At 41.0% G+C, this 19977-nt stretch overlaps 1 protein-coding gene and 1 long non-coding RNA gene across 5 annotated transcripts in view; one reads left to right on the top strand and one right to left on the bottom strand.

Moving 5' to 3' along the window:
* The first annotated feature begins 2778 nt into the window (after positions 1–2778).
* LOC109642933 (uncharacterized) lies at positions 2779–18804 on the top strand. 2 transcript variants are annotated; one of them, XR_011239020.1, is made up of 5 exons: positions 2779–5717; positions 8481–8563; positions 9390–9443; positions 11153–16124; positions 16868–18804. It is a non-coding gene; the product is annotated as an uncharacterized lncRNA (long non-coding RNA). The 2 variants fall into 2 exon arrangements; XR_011239019.1 differs by lacking the exon at positions 2779–5717 and having other exon boundaries at positions 5728–8563.
* Positions 14362–19977, bottom strand: part of cdh7a (cadherin 7a) — a 104719-nt gene continuing 99103 nt past the window's right edge. For all 3 annotated transcript variants that reach the window (XM_069512941.1, XM_069512939.1, XM_069512940.1), the window contains one exon: positions 14362–16104. In XM_069512941.1, coding sequence (XP_069369042.1) covers positions 15590–16104 — 515 coding nt within the window. In that variant the 3' untranslated portion in view covers positions 14362–15589. The remainder of the gene's footprint in view (positions 16105–19977) is intronic.

Below are 19977 nucleotides of genomic sequence, written 5' to 3'. Positions count from 1 at the left end.
CTGTTCTGGTTTCCACCGCTTCTTAATGCTCGGCCATGTTTAAACTTATGAGGTGCTGATTGTTGATAGCGGATTTAGATTTAACATTTAGATTTAGATGTAATTTTTAACATTTGAAATTAATATTTAGATTTAACATTTTGATTTATATTAAACTTTTGGATCTAGATTCAACATTTAGACGTCATTTTAACATGTAACGCAACATTTACACTTTTTTTTAACAAGATTTAGATTTAATATTTAGTTTTAACATTTCACATTTAGGTTTTAATTAAGTATTAAGATTAAACATTGTCTTTAATACATATTTCACAAAGGGGTCAATATTACAAAGTTCATAAACACTGCAGTAACTTTTTAACATTTAGGAACCAAATGTTGTGGACGGTTCTAATAAATGAAAAAATTCAGTCAGGTTTCAGTGTTTTCTTCTCCCTCTACCATTAAACCAAGATAAGTTTAGTGGATAAAATCACGACGGTTCTAATTAAGTGAAAACAGTAAAGTTTCAGGCCAGAAACACGACACGATCAGAAACATCTTTCACATCCATCTATAGTTATTATAAAATATTAGTTAGTGCATCTTACAAGCCAATATCTCAGGCACTTTAATTCTGACATGAGGAGGGAGCAGGCTGTAGGCGTCGAACTTATAAATTATATAATGTTTTGACACTGATATTGAGTTTGTTTACGGATGTTTGTGGGTAGAAGAAGGTCAATCTATAGTTCCAGCACCAGCGTGTCAGGATTTGTCCAAAACCCTGAATATGTAGTTTTACTTCTAATGTACTCATTGGGTCAAAAATGATTTTTAGTTCCCTACAGGCTGGATCTATAGCTGAATTATGTTGTGTCATATCCAACTTTGTTTAAAGAGTTTTTTAAGTATAGGATTTGATCTTTAAGTTTACATTTGATCCTTTTTTTCCAGAATATTACGGTTGTTAAATTCAGAGGTTAACAGATGAAGATAATATTTACTAGATCAAATTAACTGCTGCTGCTAAACTTTAAGTGTAAAATGTGTTTTCCTTTGTTTTGACTCAAACTTCTCCACACATGCCAAACCTTTTTTTTATTAAATCAAATTACCCTTCCACATCTCATCTGTTCTTTTTTTTTTCTTTCTTTTTCTTCTCAAAGGCACCGCTGAACTTTGAAAGAAATATTTTCCACTTATCATTCATCACACATCCACTTGATCTGATTTCATATTGTTCTTTCCTTAGGTCTGTAGCATGGAACTACTATTATAGAATACCAAAGGCCTCGGGTCCAAAGTGAAAAGTCCCATTAATAAAGAAGAGATTACTTTCACTTGCTGTCAAGGCCCCGTGCTGCTAAAGGATTGATGCTCTCACATTAAATCAGCCCCTTGAAAGGTCCTTCTGAAACTGTACGAGCGCCAACTGTAAAGGTAGTTTTTTTTTTCTCTATTATGTTTCATTTTGCATCGGGGGAGGGGATGTGTGACATGTACACATACCATCACCAGTGTTTCTATATATATATATATATATATATATATATATATATATACAGTATATATATAGACATAGAGACATAGAGAAGCAAAAACACTGAAACAGTTTTAAACATCGTGTTATGATTATGTCAATGTCTCTGTCTCCTCTATGTTTACTTACCTGCAACACCTCCTTATGGTGTCTCCTGCTTCACCTCTCCTCTTTGTGCTGTTGTTCTTCAGGTCACATCGTCGTAGTGAACTTTCCCATAGTTTAGCCTCTTTGTTTACGTTTGTGAGATTATTATCTGTGTCGTATGCTGAAATATTTCTGTTATTGAATCAGTGGACGGGGATTTTGTTGTTTGGCTCTTTCTCTTAAATTATCGCGTTGGTCATCGACGCTTGATTCCAGCGGTTGAAAGAATCTGCAGCTTTTTGTTTTATGATTCTATAGATGTTAATATTTATTCATTTTAAATCAAGCGGTTGATTTGTATTCAAGCTGTTTTGGATTAAAGTTATTGATTCATGTTGCAGCATTGATATTATGATTTGGTAGAATTTTAAAAAGTCTTTTTGTCATTTTTCTTTCTTGACATGTTTCGGTACTTTTCATTTCTTTCTTTCTCTCTCTCTCTCTCTCCCTCCCTCTCTCCCTCCCTCTCTCACTCTCTCTCCCCCCCCCCCACTCACAGCCACAGGGTTTGTTGTTCACTTTTTGTTGTCTAAGCCATCATTCAAAATGCAGGGCTTTCTTCTGACAGGCACTGAAGCAAGGAAATGAGAAATGACTTACACAGTTTAGCTCCTCTTCATTTTCACTTGCCTTATTATTATCAAACATGTGCACGCCCACACTCACACACACACACACACACACACACACACACACACACACACACACACACACACACACACACACACACACACCCTCATGGCCGGTGCACGCACACCACGTGCACTTTCACAAATGATTAGTGAAGTCTCCTCAGAAAAAAGACGCCCGAATCTGTAAGCGGTGAGAGGTTTTTTGTCAATGTCCACACTCCGTGACGTACAGTACATTTAGTCGACTCTGACACTGTGGAGAGCGATGGCCCCTGCACACCACTAATTAGCTGTCATTCATAATTGATTAAAGCCCAAATGTAAATAATAAATGGAAATTGAATTTTATTTGTAGTGTCTTGTCAATTACATTCACGCAGGGCACGGCTGAGGCTGAGGCTGAGGCCGGACGTAAACATGGCTGCAAAGGGCACGAAGACGCTGGAGGAGTCGCTTGACTTTGGAGAAGTTTGTAGTTTCCACTCTTCTTTAATGACGTAGTTTGAATCATGAGCAGATGATGGGCTGGGGTCTTATTTTTGGCTGAAGGCAGCATTTAAAGTCTCGCACTGAGGCCTCGACTTCTTCGGGAGAAACTTTTACTTTATTCAGAGAAAAGAACATGAGATGGTCGATCTTTCATTTTCTCTCATTTTACCTTTATGCATAATGAGGTAGAGGAACTGCTGCTTTTTAGTTCGGAAATTAAATTAATACAGCCATCAATCTGTCAATCATCTGCCGTCGTCTCTACAGAATGATTTATGATAAATAGAAAACTAAATTAATACAGAAAAATGATGAGTCAGAGAATATATTAGTCAATCAACAGAAAATTTAAGTAATTAGTTGTTTAATCCATTTTCAGCCCCAGGTTGTGTATTTTACCTGGTTCCAGCCTCTTATGAGAATTTGATGCTTTTTGTTTTTCATTTGATATTTATACGTCTAAAAAAATAATATAGAATTTTCTACTGATCTTCACTTATTTAGCAGCTGTAGTTACTCGTTCCTTTGATTTTTTAATTTCATTATAGACTTTAAATGTGTATTATTATAGTTTAAAGCCCACAAGTAGCCACTGTGATGCTTTGGCTTTAAACTCGTGTTGGAGTTGTGCGAAACTAGATCTGCTTGGATTCACATGCGTTTACATTTATTGAATAGAATTATAAAGTTTAAAGTTTAAAACTCTTACCTGGAGCACCTGCACCTTTATATTGTGATATTACAACTTAAGTACGAGCTCTGAGTTAGTCTTCTGTCAGTCAGGGGAACACGACACTTGAAGAGTTTGTAATAATTGAAAACATTATCAGCGGATCTATAATGAAAACAAATGTTAGTTGCAGCCTGACATGTCAAATAATTATCTCAGTTTATCAGCTGTTTTTGTAACGAGCTAAAGATTTTCAATGTATTTTTTCTTATCTCAATTCAAGAGTGTGTTCTTTCATGTTTAAGAGTCCGACTCTAATTAAAGTTGAAGAATGTAATAGCTCCATCAGAATAAAATACAGATTTGAAGCTGCTTGGCTGATCAGAGCTGCCAGAAAGAGACGCTGTGAGAATTAAAGCGTCTGCATTGAGGAAGTGATGATTTAATTGGTCGGCTTCATGACTTGAGTTCGATTGGTTAGTTCCTGAGCGTGCAGATGAAGCCAGAGTGTGCAGCTCTCACAGCTTTAACCTGGAGCGACACAAACACACAACAGAGCAGCAACTATTTTAGAAAGTGGGCTGAGCAGTAATCCAAAACACAATCAAACCCCAGGCTCTTGAATGAAGCTTAGAAATAGACTCACTCTAATGGAGGAGCTGCACTTATTTCATTTTGAAAGAGTTTGTTACAGTTTGTTTTACAGTCGGCTCATGTCGGACAGTGTTTGTACAGTGTGTGTGTGTGTGTGTGTCCACATTCAAGTGTAGCACTCTGTAAAGTATTTTTAGTAACCACAACCAGCCAGTCGCCGGCCTCCCCGTGCATTTAGGATATCTGCGTCTCTATTGTGTATGCGCATATTGTGAGGAGTGTGCTCTCCGAGTCAGAAAAAAAGCCATCGATGCAGTCTTCAGAAGTAGCACATCATTAATAACGGAGGGACCTTTGAAGATCCTGCATAAATGTCTAATTAGGTTTGGTAACCTTTAGGAAACTCAAGTGGGTGAATACTAAACAGTCCTGCAGACCTTGTGCTGCATGGCAAACTAAGCACTCAACATGTGGGAGAGAGCGTTGACATTGAGGAGGTTTGTTCCCCGGCCTGAAAGGGCACGCAATTTAAGTCACATTACATGCACGTCTGAACTCACCGGCCAATTTCGGGCCAATTTATTGTCGTTAACCATCCTGTGTGTACGCGTCATCACGGAGGTGGAACAAACACGTGCCGTGATATTTCTTTCTTTTTTTTTAATATACTGTATATTTCGGGGGTTGCCCTTCAAGCTGCGTGATGAGCCTGCGTGGCGTTAATTAGACCCTGAAAGGCCGATTTATTTTCCTGTGTTGAGTCGAGGACGTGTGCCTCCTCCATGTTAGTGTTCATGGGCCAAACCAAAAAAGTCGACTTCTCAAATTAGATTTTTTCTCAAAGATGGTTTCTATCAAGTTTGTCAGTAGTAGTACCTGTGCCAAAGGAAGTTGTTTGTTTGTTTAACAGTTTAACAGGATTATGTTAAAACTACAGGACAGATACCATGAAACGTTCTGGGTGAGGAAAGAACCCGTTAAGTTTTAGTGTGGAACAGATGTAAGATCCAGGGATTTTGTTTTTCCACTGCAAGATAGAGCATTCAACATTTATTTTTTCTCAAAGAGTAATTCAGTGATCTTGTTGAAAACAAAATTTTGTTTAGGGGACTGATATTTATCTGTGAGTGCAATTTGGTGCATGTCTAAATACAAAATCTGGATTATAGTGAATTTAAATGTGCTTTCAAAATGGGACTGTTGGGCTTTGGCAGATTTCTCGACTCTGAATATCCTTGTAATTAGTTATTTGATGGGTTTGATAGTTGTACACATAACCCCCTCTGACATCCTGAGTGACAGTAACAGTGACACAGGCAAAAAATATTAAAGCTCGTGATGACGTAGCCATCTGCGTAGTCTTTGCGTAGATCCTACCCAGTGAGAATAAACCAGGCTTAAGTCTGAGTATTCAATCCACCAGCCGTGTTTGTACTGAAATAGCGTAAGACGGATGTGACCTAGAAAATACCACAGAGAAAGACTGGTTTGCGCTACAGTGTCCTTGTCTTCGTTTAATAACACATGCATTAGCAGATGACAGCGTACAACAATAAAAATACCAGCGTGCTGAGTATCCAGCTGTCACAGTGCTGCAGGTAGTTAAGCTTCTTTCTTTAGCTGCCGCAGGAATCCCAGGCTACAACGCTGCTGTCTCACTGTGAGTCTGTTTTTGTTTAATGACAGATTTTCTCTAGAATTCAGCAAAAAAGAAAGACTCAAATAAGTGGAAGCAATTGGGATGGATGTGCTGCGTGTAGGTACCTAAAAACATGAAAATTGACTAATTGCAGTGTATTATATTCCATTTGAAGTGGGTAAGTGATCGGCATAATAACCCCTGGAGCGCCCTGCATGCAAATTGAATGAAAATGGTTTAAAAACGCTGCTGTGACATATGAAATACTGACAAATGATGGTTTTTAGTTGGATCCTAACCTGGAAATAACAACACTGGTACTTGAAGGTCACACGTGTTGTGATTATAATAAAAATACAACAAAGAAAAGGAAAATAAAGCCAAAACCAGCTTCTGATTTAAGAGCAAAGTCAGGTTCCAACACTAATATAAATATGTTACATGTTGAGGTCACTGCAGCTCGACGTGGAGCTTTATATTTCATATTTTTGTGAGTACTATCATCATAAACAGATTTAAAGCTGCACATATTTTCTAAAAATAAACCCAGACCGGTCATGAAGCTTTACCTCAAGCTCCTCGCTGTAAAGTAGCATAAACATACACATCCCAAGACACACATCACAGACATATGCACTCAAAGATATTTATTATACACACACACACAGAGAGAGTTGTCAGGGCACGGTGTAAAATCAGAGGGGCTGTTAATGGAGGCGGACAGCTTGGCTGCTGTTTCATCAAAGTGCAGAGGAAATGCAGATCTGTGTCCTGCAGGATGCAGGGAATTGGAATAGCTTCCTTCTGTCTGCTGAATTTGAAACATACCAGCGGGGATTAGACCGCCTTTACCGCTGTACAGTGACTTCCTAATGGCCGTCCACGGGAAATATTTACCCGCTGCCTCGCATGTGTTGACTCTGCCCTCAGGAGCACAAACGAGTCCCCCGGTCGGAGAGCTTTATTTAGCCGCCGAGCTACGAGGCAACGCTGAGGATAGTTTCATAATTTGATTGATTTAAGCAGCTCGGACTTTTCTTCTAATTGTGTTATATGATAACAGCAGTAATACTGAGTAATGAACGTAGATTTCACATACACTGTATATTCCTTTGTAGAAACTTTTTCAATGAATGAATCACTTAACAGTCTCTTAATGGAATTCAATTAATAGTTTAATAATTTACTGGGCCTTCTTTAAGAGCTCACAACTAAATATTTCTTGGCTTTTCATGATTTTATGGTTTTTGTCCACCAAAAAAAGGAAAGTTCTGTTGGAAATCAGGTAGATTAGAGCTTTTCTGCTTGTTTTACTCTCTGGAACTTGTAGTACTTTGATTGTGACAAAAGAGTTACGCATATTTTTTTAATTTAAAATCTTTTGCCTGATGTTTTAAATTAAATTCAAGATTCATTTGATTCATTTGTCACATGTTTGTGCAGTTTAATACTTAAAACATCAACTAAACTGCATCTGGATATCATAATTCCAATCTTCCTGTCTATTCAATGCTAGGTTTGCAGTACTTTAAGTATAATTAAGTATAAGTTTGATATTAATTGTAATTTTTCCAATTCTCTACAAAAGGAGAACCCATTTATTTCATATAGAACACTGTTCTTCATATATGTTTATGAACATGAGAAAACAAGATGAAATGTTCTTGATTAAACTACTCAGACGTTTCAATAATGTATTTTACATTAACATCCTGATCCACCATTTTCCTGCCAGATGGTTACTTGTTTCATTTCAATCAAGGTTTAATTTAAACCTGTAATTACCTGAAGCTTGACTTTAAAGCAGCACCTCTTTAGTGTGCGAGACGACAACGGAAGCTAGTTTGACTTGGCGCCATCGCAGGTGTCAAAACAAGCTATTTACTGAGACTAAGTGCTGGAGCAGTTCCATCACAGAGCAGCAACAGTCCAGATGTTTTGTCATTAGGTATCAAGGCAGTGCAGCTCATCTCCAGCTCTCAACAAGGCCGGAGTTTTTACTGTAGCGTTTAATGAATCTCTCTAAGGCCGATGTTATTTTAGGAGAACCCACATCGGCCCTCGGGAACCATATATGCAATTTTATCACGTCCCACGATCTGTCAGCGGCATCTTTCCGCTTCAAGGTGAAGGTCAGGGAGAGGAACGTCAATTATGTTCTCTGTGAATTACATTCCATCAGGTGAAGACACAAATACAGAGTTTTACAAATTAATATCATCAACAACCACCTGAAACCGAGAACGACGACGAGAAGGTGTCAGCTGATTTTCTCGTACTGACGGAGCCCGGGGTCCTCGGAGGCCTCTAATTTTCTGAGTGAACGGTCCCAGAAAGAGCTAATGATATGTTAATGCTGAATGGCAGACATTAGGGAGGGCAAATGACGGCAATCCCAATTACCTCCGAGGGACGTGGGGCCTGGTGCGGTTCTGTCACGCAAACAAACTCTGTAAATACAAACATGTGGAACGGTGGCGGAGAGGACTCAGGGGTGGCTGACAAAATGTCACGGATCTGAGAGAAGAATCAAGGAACTGAAGACCATGCAGCTCATACTTGAACAATGACTACGCCTCCGCACTTTGTTTAGCAGCGGAGAGAGAGAAGGAAAAAAATTAACTGCACCTCACTGCGAGGGATTTACATCTTTCCTTTCCTGTGAGAACAATTATCTCTCGGAAAATGCCACAAAACTCACACAAGTCTTTCAAAAATATCGCCGCTAACTTTTTGATTGTTCCCTTTGTTTGTCCTTTCGTAACTTCTCCGCCACTGATGCAGACTCCAGTTTGGCAGGCGTGCGGGGATATCGCTGTGTTTACTTCAGCAGCAGACGCCGTGTGGGGTGGAGGCAGTGGGAGGAGGTGAGTTGTGAATGGCATAAGATTGAAATATGCTGCAACAGCTTTCCCACTTGTACATACTGTATCCCCCTGTGTGGTTTTACCTGTATCTGTTAGCATGTACGTGTTCCTGTTTGGCCAGGCTTAGCTGCAGATTGCTTTTCTCCACATTCCTTCCTCTATGCAGCATATGGCCATTGTGATGGAGGGTAAAAGGAAATGACAGGCCATTTGAAGATGCTCTAGTCCCCGCGTCATGAATAATGCAGAGGGTGCAGCGAGCAGGTTCTCAGCGCAAGCTTCAAAGTTTATCGGCCTCCCCTGTCTCCCCGGGAGAGAGACTACAGTGCTGCGGGGAGATTAGACCGACACTGAGCAGGGACCTGGTCAAACTCAATTAAATACAACCAGGATAATTCCATCCTCTCATTGTGCCATTCGGTTTTATTAGAAAAATAAACCCGGCATGCTCACACCTTGAAATGACAACGGCGAAGGAAAACAGCAGATGAATTATTAAGCAGCGGACTCGGCTGTTTTCGCAGTTGCTTCATGTAAAAATATGCAAATGGGCGGATGTCAGAAGAAATGATCGATGAATATTTTCATTAATTACGTCGGACAAACACCGAGATCAGAAATGAATCTTCCACAGAGGGGTCGAACTTTTAAAGATTTTAAAATGCACAGAAGTGGTGCTCACCCTCTGCTGATAATGATGGTAATAGTCCCAATGATAGATGATTGATTAGTCATCCTCATTTAAATATATGATTCACTTGAAAAACCCTCCTACAGTAAATCTTGTTGGTTTAAACACGCATGTTTCTTTTTTTTTTTTTTACAGTTTCCGGAGTCTTTCGAGATCTAATTATCCCTGAAGCTGCTCCTGACGGCACATGTAAGCCCACAGAAACACCCCCTCCTCTGCGGCCTGTTGTTGCATGTAACTATTTTCCATGTCTACATGATCAACAAACACTTACGCCACCCACACATTCAGAGCTACATCACGCCCGGCTCGGTTAATGATGATAAACCTACGTAAGAGTACAAACTGTAGCTAATTAGGTCTGTGTCGATTATGGCTCATTAATGCTGATGTTGCCCTGACATGTTTTTGCCAATCATCTGTGGAGATTTCTTCACTGTATCATTTTCTTATCACTGTAATTCATCATTGTAGTGACGCTCCAGGTGGTTCAATGTTTATGTTGGAGAAATGAAAACTCTTTCTGCTTCCATTTCGAGACTTTGCTCCCAAATATTTTCTTCTTCCACTTTCAAAAGCAAAAGAAATTCAATGATGTAATAAGGTCGTACTTTCGTCTTTCAAAGTGCAATCTCTCGATAGGGTTGAAGTGGAGAAATAAACCGGAATGAAATAAAATAAATGGGCCCTTTTTAGGTTTTCGTTATAATCTAAATTTAATTATAACTTGTATGAGAAACAGTGAAGCTGAAATCTTTCCATGCATCATTTAAAGGTGCGGTATGAAGTTTTCTTGCTGGGAGCCGGTCAGTCGAAGAGAACTAAGTTGACTAAGCCGTTACTTTCCACGGCTGGAGTCGGCTTGATGCGTAAAGAGATTGAGTTTGATGCTAAACTAGCATTAGATTGGTAAATAAACAGCTGCACTCGAACTCTTTAAAGCAGCACTGTGTAACTTTACACGTGTCTTCATCTACGTATCTTTGGCGAGGTGGTACGATCTCCTGTGTGAAGTGTGGAGCTGAAGCTTCTCCTAACATTCTCCAGTTAGCTCGGTTGTTGCGTAGTAATTACCTCTGAGTGCTGTGAGAAGACAGCAGGAGATTATCCGGAGTGAAAGCGCACGTTGACGATGTTTCTTACACTCGATAGAGGACGCTGATGAAGATGTCAACATTTTAGGAAGCAGGGGATCATGGGTAATATCCACAATGGGCATAGTTTATACATGTAAAACCACTTAATTGCTCGGCCACGTAGCCCGACGGAATCAATCTTCACGTATGGCAGCAGAGGGCGCTGCTGCTCGGGAACAGTTACTCAGTGTTGCCTGAATGATTGTTTACCGACGGTGTGTGAAGCTGTTTCATTGTGCAGGTGAATTTGTATGAAGCTGTGTGGAAACCTGTCGTGTTGTTGACCTTTCTGAGACGAGCAGATCGACAGCCTCTGCTTAACCTGATGATCAAATTCAACATTTATTTCTCTTCTGCTCGCCCCTTTTCCAACGTCCCACTTCGTCTGGATATATTGACGCATCAATGACGGATCAATTTCCAGTTATTTTCCAGTTATTTTCCTAAATTTCTCCTCTTTTACACCCTATTACCCTAATCGCACCACTTTGACCTACTTTTCCACTCCTCTGGTTCCCCAGGCGCTGCAGCTGTTGCTGCACACCCACTCACACACACATACCTCTCAAGAGAATTATTTATATTGCCCAGGTCTGGGACCAGTCTAATTCTGGTGGAACTATAGAGTACACAAACCTAAGGTCTGACATTTCTCTTGCTGGAGGCAGGCGAGCTGAAAGTGCTGCTGAGAGAGACAGAGAATAAAACATGGTGCTGCGATGGCCTTTGATCTTCCTTTCCCTCCTTTTCTCTTTTTCAAAGGACCAGTGAGGAGTCGTCCAGCCGATGCCGCAGCAGGGGCCCCGTCTCTCCGCCACCAACAGGCACCCCAGGTTGGACGACCAGAGGATTATTTATTTTTATTTTTGTTCTGTGCAAGAGAAGAAAACGGAGACAGACTTTCTTTGGAGTCTTGTTCCATGCTGGTTAATCGTAGAAATAAATATTCACCTCAATGCATAAATATGCGAGGACTTAGTCCCCAGTTGGCTCAGAGCTGAGCTTGTTTCTCGGCTCATTTCTCAGCCACAGCGCGAGATGGAAGAACATCTTGCTCTTCAGGTGGATTTCTGAAACCCTGACTGAAATATATAAATACAAGTAGTGATTCTCATCATCGAAACATCATTTCTGGAACATGTATCGCTACGGACACAGAGTTAATTGATGACGATATTCTGGTTATCTAGGTTGTAGATTGTTAGTGAGTAAAATCAGTAAAATTAAATAATTTTGAGAGTAAAAATATCACACAGGCATTTGTTTGCCTGAGGTTTTTGGTGTTAGATGAAATTTGAACATGTAGAAACCAGGATTTCATGAGAGTCGACCTTAACCAATTTTTTTTACACCTTAATACCTACAGTCAATTATTTTCATGATTAACTATAGATCTGCTAACTGCATTTATATGATGCATTATACTCTGGCACAAACCAAACCATCATATATATATATCAACAATGATTTTAAAGAAATGTTAATTACATGAAAGTACAAACACGGCTGCCATTAACTTTAATAGAGAAGAGTAATTACATGATAAACACTCTCAGACACCGTCGGTTGCATGTGCGGCCAAAAGGCGACTGCAGACAATGATTTCTCTAACGAGCGGCCAGGAGGTCAGACTCTATCAGCAGTGTTCCAGAGGACAATCTGAGGAGAAGCGTGTTCGTGATCATCTCACTGAGAGTCTCTTTGTCAGGGCAATTTGTTGATGATGCATGGTTATGATAAGAATTGAGTGAAGTGTCTGCAGTCCGCCCGGGGGCCTCCCTCTCCGAGGCGCCGGGGCCAACACGAATAATCAACCCAGGTCCAGATTGAGCCCCTGATAGCAGAGGATTCCCTGATTGCTTATTAAGTTCCCCCCCGGGCGCCAGGCGTTCAAGACACTCGCTGCTGATTTTGATTGATAGCTGGTCAATCAAAATCAACATCTGCTCGTATCAGCAGAGTTTACATCACATCTCTGCATCTCCTGAGATAACAGAGATCTCATGAACCCTGTGTGTAAGGTACAGGGTGTATCTTGCTATATGATCACTGAAACCAATCCTGGGTTAACTCGCCTTCCGTCTTCATAAAACTCTGCAGAGCGGTTTGAGGAGGAATCTCTTTGAGTTACAACTTTTCTAGTTTAAGAAGTTTTCAAGTGAGACGTAATGTCACTTTTGAAACTTTGCAGTAGTTCACATTTTAAAGATGAGCTTTCTACTGTAAGTTTTAAAACAAGATGGTAACTTTGAATGACTTCTCAGTGGTATTTAGGGTTAGGGTCAGGTTGTGTTTAAAGTTGTGTTTAGGGTCAGGTTGTGTTTAAAGTTGTGTTCAGGGTTGTGTTTAGGGTCAGGTTGTGTTTAAAGTTGTGTTCAGGGTTGTGTTTATGGTCGGGCCTTGTTTAAAGTTGTGTTTAGGGTCAGGTTGTGTTTAAAGGTGTAGTTAGTTATGTGTTTAGGGTCGGGCCTTGTTTAAAGTTGTGTTTAGGGTTGTGTTTAAAGGTGTAGTTAGTGTTGTGTTTAGAGTTGTTTTAAGGGTTAGGGTCTATGTTTGGGTTACGTTTAGGGTTGACTGGTCGACTGCTGATATTCACCAAAACCCTCCTGTTTGCTGCGTCCAGCTCTAACAACTGACACTTGTAGTTGTAAAAGAGGCCTCACGTACGCTGACCCATTAAGTTTTGAGAAAAGACTCTGGACCTCATGTTTGTTAAATGCCCCGTAATGAGAACACACAGAATCACTTCAAAGTCTCCGATGTTTTGTCTTTGCGTGGTTCAAAGCCATGAAAACTGTGTCAATACCTGTAAGGAGACGCCATATTTACCAAGCAAAGACGCATAACGAGGTCCTTGCAATCTCTTGCATCACTGAGAATCTCTGAGTGCCGTCGAAATGCAGCGACAGCAAGAGACACAGGTCGTCTGCTTTTTACCTAAACTTAAAACTAAACCTTCTCTGACACAGATCACAGTCGTCTCCCAACAAATATCATTTTACTTCTTGTGTGCGGACTCTTTCATGGCACAGACAGTTGATCAAACAACACTAGAGAACATTTTGTCTTAAGACATTGAAATCCGTTATTTTAACAACTTAAGAACAGTATTTACCAGATTTTTCAAAATTTGAAACTTTCAAATCTCTACACAGATTAAAGTTAAACTTTTCCGAGACCTGGAGCAATTTGTATTATGTCATATGCATAACTGCACTATGTGCTACTACTAACAAACATTTATTTAACACTTACTGACAAGTAGAAGATTCACTGTAATACTTAAGTAATACTTAATTCAATAAAAACTTGCAATTACATGTAGAGTACACAAGTTTGATTTTAAGAGTGATGCTGCTAATGTTGTAGTTGATATTCTTCTTATACACATTTAGTTGTTTGTAAGTAAAATTAAGACTTTTTCAAACAACAAATACAAAAAAAGTGAAAAAACGATGTCATCGTGAAACAAATACAAATTTAAAATGTGATTCAGAAAGTGAATTTTGGAGTTTTGATCTCTGAAGTCTTAATATTGAAAATGTTTTTTTCATTCCTCACTGTGTACATGTTGCTTTGTGAGTCATCACAACACGCGGTGTTCTCACCCACCTTTGTTTGAGTTCTCGATGCAGCGCGGGATAAACTGTGAAAACGTCCTCAGATGGCTGATGGTGAGCCTCAAAGTCATCACACATGCCTCTGCGGAGCGTCAGCGCTTTGTCTCCATCAGGCCTTTCAACTACAAAAGCCTCATCAAAAAGAAATATGAAAAAAAGAAAATGATTTTCTCTCCTCCTCCCATTCCAACCCCCTCACTGGTTCCTTGAGTCGAGAACAAAGCAGCGTGTTTATAAACCATCGATCATTACTGTCAGATGCTGCTCGTAGTATATGGTCAGAAATAACCTCTTTATTTACTTACCTCTGTGTTCAGGGTTCGGACGGGACTCAAAGAAAGGCCTTCCCTCTTTTAAGGAACTGAATGTCAATTTTATTTTCAGGAAAAGGATAAAAACATCATTTGCACATTTCTGCCTTGTCAAAATAAATAATAACACATATCGGTTGTACATGTCCACACCCAATTTCAACAGAATTCATTTAGGCTAGAAAAGAAACGGCACAACATGATTATCATACAGTGTGTCCTCTCTCCCCAGTGAACATTATCGGTTTCATCTCTGAATGACAATATATGTTACTACAGAAGCAAAATTCATTTACTTACAAACTGCGACTTCACCCGGGTGAGGACGGAAACAATGTTTGTTTTTTTTCTAGAGTCGAGGTGGCATGAATTTCGCAATCAAGCACGAACCCCCCCTCCCCACCCCACCCCACCCCCACCCCACACACCTCCTACAAAAGCAGAAATCATACATTGGCAATAGAAAGAAGAAAAAACAGACTCTAGACAAACACTACATTGCAATATCTGCAAAATGTATTGTTAGGAGAATAAGAGAAATCAAATGCTTTCCTGTTTCGCCCGGCGGAGACATCGATCTGACAAAGAGTCTCCTTCTTTTTATGATTTGCACAACGTCTGTCTTCACATCACTTCGTTAGCACATCTACTACTTGTTTATACTTTATGTTGCACTTTTCGTACAGAGGTATGACTGAGTCCAGGAGTAATGTGTATGAAAACAGCCCCTCGTTACCCTGCCCCACCAAAACAAATGTAAAAAAAACCATAGAAATCATTGTGAAATATCATAATGAACAGTCAGGGGACTAGTGATCAGTCACCCGGGACATTTCATGACTAACCTCTATGTTTTTCTTTTTCTTTTTTAAGCACAAAGATAGCAAAGGAATGCATCAAAGCAAGAGTGCTGGGCCCCGCGCCCGTCGCTGGAATGAAAGGACAGGTGCCTCCTCATATAAATACTCCAACATGTATGCATTCTGCAGTCAGTGGTTGGACTCCGGCCCGAAATCTGAAATCTTCAATGTCTTTTGCACACAGCGTTTCCTCCGCACTCGAGCCACTTTTGAAGTCTGTGTCAAACCGCACCACGTCTCAAAGTCCGTAGAGGGAGGTAAACAAACCAAAAACCTTTGAAGTGTTGACCTCTCAGTCTCTCTCTCTGTTTTGTCTTTGAATCTTTTCCTCCGGCGCGCTAAGGCAGACAAATATTTTCTCCGACAATAAATTACTCTTATTTAAATGTTAAGAGAGACATTTAAGGGCTATGAGAAGACGCTGGTGCCGTCGCTGTTGCCGTACAGGTCGGCCAGCTTTTTGAAGCGCGGTCCCCAGTTGCTGAGATAGTCATAGTTCTGATCTGAGTCTGTACTTAGTGACTCCAGTGAGCTCAGTGACTCCGCTACCGAGCCGCTGCCTTCAAAAGCATAAGTCTGCAGGGAGTCGTACGGGGGAGCCGACGGGTCCACATCAGCATCCTTGAGCCGCTCCCAGATAAACTCTCGGAACACCACATTGTCTGGCAGGGATTTATAAGACGGGCGAGTGGCCGATGAGTAATGGAAGAAGGTCGGTGTGTCTGGTGTGACGTCTCTCCGTACACTGGGGTCTCTGATGACGTTCAGGTTGCGGAGGGTGACCATGTCGAAGGCCTCCGTGTCCTCCTCTCCGCCGCCCTCGTCGTCATAACGGACGATGTTCTCCCTGATGTCCCGCTCCTCCTCGAGGATCAGAGGCTCCTTCCTCCTCCGACGCATCGTCACAATGAGCAGAACCATCACTGCGGAGACAGAGAGAGACGTGAGTCAATATCCACTGACAATGGACCAACAGTTAAAAAAGTGAAAAACAAACGATGAGCAGTTAAATGATTGGTGAAAAAGTAATAATAGTTAAAATGGTAAAAAAATAACAATGGACGAACAGTTAAACAAGTAGAAAACGATGGATTAACAGTTAAAAAAATTAAAAACGATGGATTAACAGTTAAAAAAATTAAAAACGATGGATTAACAGTTCAAAAAGTGGAGACCAAAGGAAGAGCAATTAAATAATTGGTTAAAAGTAAAGATTTAATAGTTAAAATGGTAAAAAAATCGATGGACTTACAGTTAAAATAGTTTGTGAAAAACAAAAGATTAAACTGAAATAGTAAAAAGTAATAGATTGACAATAACACAAAGTATAAACAGTTGTAATAGTAGTTTAAGTTTAACGATGAAATACTTTCTAAAATCATAGTTAGAAACAGTTGGCAGAAAAGTAACTGATTAAGTGTAATAGTTTAAAGTAATGGATTAACAGTTGGAAGGATCTGTCTTTAGTGAATGTTAAAGTTATATGACTGAGGCTTCTGGTGCGAATGCAAACTTTAACAACTCATAGACAGTGATTGTAAAAAACACTGCAGGTGAACTTAATGAAAACATCTCATTTAAAATCAAACGAAGTCCTGGAGGTAATGTGACTGTGGAGCAGGGTTGGAAAACCCTGTTCTGTGAATCCAGAGTTTACTAAATGTAATCTGTTGTGCCCCTCTGTAGTTTCCACCACCTACATTCTGCTTCGAGACTCCACCAACCTGGAATCTGTGGCCCTCTGAGATCTGAGCAGACGCCCTCCTCCAGCCCGGGCTCCCTCTCCCATATATTATTGCTGAAAATAACTCTACGCCCAAGCAAACTGGCAAATGTCTAATGATCCTCTATCCATCAACGTCAAGCCGGTGCCAGTGAAATATCGTTCCGTGGGCCCATATTTCTTTTCCGTCGTGCAGTTGAGCTCCTGCAGGCGGCAGAGAAAGAGGCCCGGGAACCACATTCAAACACCACTTCACACCCGCTAATAAGGGAGCAAATGGAGGAGTTGGACGGGAGGAAGGTGTCACATGGAAAAGGCTGCAGGAGATGAATGGGAGAATCTCTGTTGGCTATTTGGTGATCGCCGGCACCATTCAACAGCTGCACCACCGCTCAACAGTTTCCCCCCCCGGTTCTAAAAACAGCACTAATATCCCTGACACGATTCATCTCTACCACACGGAGAACCAAATATTTCTGTGGAAGATTGTTTCCTATGATTCTGGAAACTCAACTCGCTCTAAATTCTTTTTTTTCCGATGCAGCGAGGCTCCTACAAAGTGAATTACAAAGTGGCACAGTGAAACAGAATATTCTCAGTGCTTTCCAGCAAAGCTCTTTAGGGTTTAATGCCTAGAAGGCAGCCACGATGCGTGACAGCCTGGAAACGGGCCAACATCCAATCACGTCCCACCGAGATGAGCAGGTGGATGGCCGAGCATACAAATAGTCGATCCGTGCCAGGTGCCGAGGGTCCTGCTAGAAATGATTTCCGGCCCCGACAGTTTAGAAAACAAAGAGTCACGATACGACAGGAGCCTTCATTACCCACTTCCTGAGGATGTACGTGAAATGAAACACAGACGAGCAGAAGATCTGGTTGTTGTTACGAACGGTTTTACTGTAATTGATTTGTTTAAATGACCCCACCCCCCAACTTTACAATTAAATTGCGAACAAGGCCATGTTTCTGTGCTGCCCTCTTCTTCCCAGCATGCATCGCCGAATGCACTTTCTAATTAAGAGCATTTGTCCGTGCGCTGTATGATTCTTGTGACTGGGACTGATTATTCACCCACACACCTCCTACGTCTTTGTGCCACTGTGCCGTTTCTAAGCGAAGTCTTAATCAGCAGCTGTGGCACCGTGGGACATGAGAGGAGGTTTTATTTGTGAATACTAATTCCTCGGACAGAGATCGTGTCGAAAAGCTTTAAAAGGAAATGTTTTGTTAATCATCTGTTGGTAGCGATAACCGGTTCTACGTGAACACAATTTTCCAAATCTCAAATTTCGAGTTACCTTGTAAAATGTCCCAATTAGCCGTTTATAGTTATTAGTTTATAAAGTTGTAATAGTCTCTTTGCTCTGTGTGGTGACTTTTACCTTTGAATTGCATTGGCTGCGTAATATAACATGGGCCTGTGTTCTCAAAAAAGTAATTGTCCCTTGTGGTCGCTGTTATACAAAGTGGAATATTGGCATAGTTAGTATTTATGTTCATGACTGAACGAGCTCGGCATCGCTTTTGTTTTTCTAATTGATTCCTGTAATTGGCAGATTTTCGGCGGGTGGGAGCCAGTAGCCTTTATGTGCATGGTGCTGTTTTGCTCAGCGTGCGAGACTTTGGTTTTCTTTTTCAACTCTGGAGTTTTTGATCGCTTGCACCTGTTTCTCTCACGGGTGCCAGAAACGAAGACCTCAAAGTGCAACGGCTAAACTTCCGATCTTAGAGACTGCGGACGGAGAGAGAGAGAGAAAGAGAGAGAGAGCTCTTTATCAGAGCTGCTGTATGTTTGCTTCATGATTCAAATGGTTGTTATGGCGGTTTTGTTGTTGCTGATGTTATCTGTGTATTTGTCTAGTTTATGTCCCTGTTTACTGCCTCATCAACATTTCTGCAGATGTTTTCCAATTGCTTTACAATAGGTCTTTTTTCCCTGATTGTCATTACCAAGACAAATTCGCTCTTAATTGACTCGAGTTAAAAAACAAGAAGCAGATTCCCTTTTCTTCTTTTTCTGTATTTTTTAGCAGTGACGGCAAATAATTCAACACACGACGCTCAACACGCAAAACCCGACGCGGCCGATTGCAGGTTACACACGGGCAAGGAAGAAAATCGTCTTCTGTCTGAATAGAGACACATAAATAAAGACACAGACAGCAGGCTAACGCAGGAGACAGACAGTAAAATAAGAAACAGATGAATGGACAGGGTGATTTATAGAATGAGTCTGATGAGCAGTACTCAGGCAGAAATAACTGTCTGGAGAATTTGGAAAGATACGTAATGTCCTAATTGGCCCTCGGGAGAATTGAGCGATATCTGACCTGCGCCGGGGGAAAGAGCCACTGGATTTTAACAAGATGATGATCATCCCGGTATTTTAGATGTATCATCTGAAAGTGACTGCATCAGGTTTTAAAATGACATTTGAAAAAAAAAGAAAAGAAAACCTCACTCATGCTCAGGCATTTTCTGGAGTAGAGGACACGCTCTGTAATTAAATCTAAAAGTATCAACCCATGATTAATGACCACTTAGCTTATGAGCATGTTGGAGCCAACGCTACATGCACGCACGCAGCTCGGCGGGGTTTTAACGGCGGGCAGGTGGAAAGTGTGCACACGGTTCCAGCCGCAGGGACCGAAGGTCTCAGACACAACTGATGAATACTAAGACGAGTGGAGGAGTGGCACTCTGAAGAGTTCTCCACGAGCAACATGACAGATAGCTGGAATCAGTGCCGCTGGTGGGAGTGTGTGTTCCTCTCACCTGATGAGGGAGATTGATGGAGAGAGGGAAGGGTGTGTGTGTGTGTGTGTGTGTGTGTGTGTGTGTGTGTGTGTGTGTGTGTGTGTGTGTGTGTGTGTGTGTGTGTGTGTGTGTGTGTGAGGAGGGTGGGCATATCTGAGACTGACAGCACCTGAGGACGCCGGCACCGAGACACGGCTCGGGTTGTACTCCGGCTCACGTCTCATCCAAAACAATACAATCACGCGCTATCACAGCCTCAATTGCTACCCACGGATTGAAAGGGGTCTTGATGGAAGACCATCACAGCAGATCA

This window comes from Paralichthys olivaceus, chromosome 17 (assembly GCF_024713975.1).
Source record: "Paralichthys olivaceus isolate ysfri-2021 chromosome 17, ASM2471397v2, whole genome shotgun sequence".
Classification (NCBI taxonomy): Eukaryota; Metazoa; Chordata; class Actinopteri; order Pleuronectiformes; family Paralichthyidae; genus Paralichthys; species Paralichthys olivaceus.
This window is presented reverse-complemented; position numbering and strand designations above follow the sequence as displayed.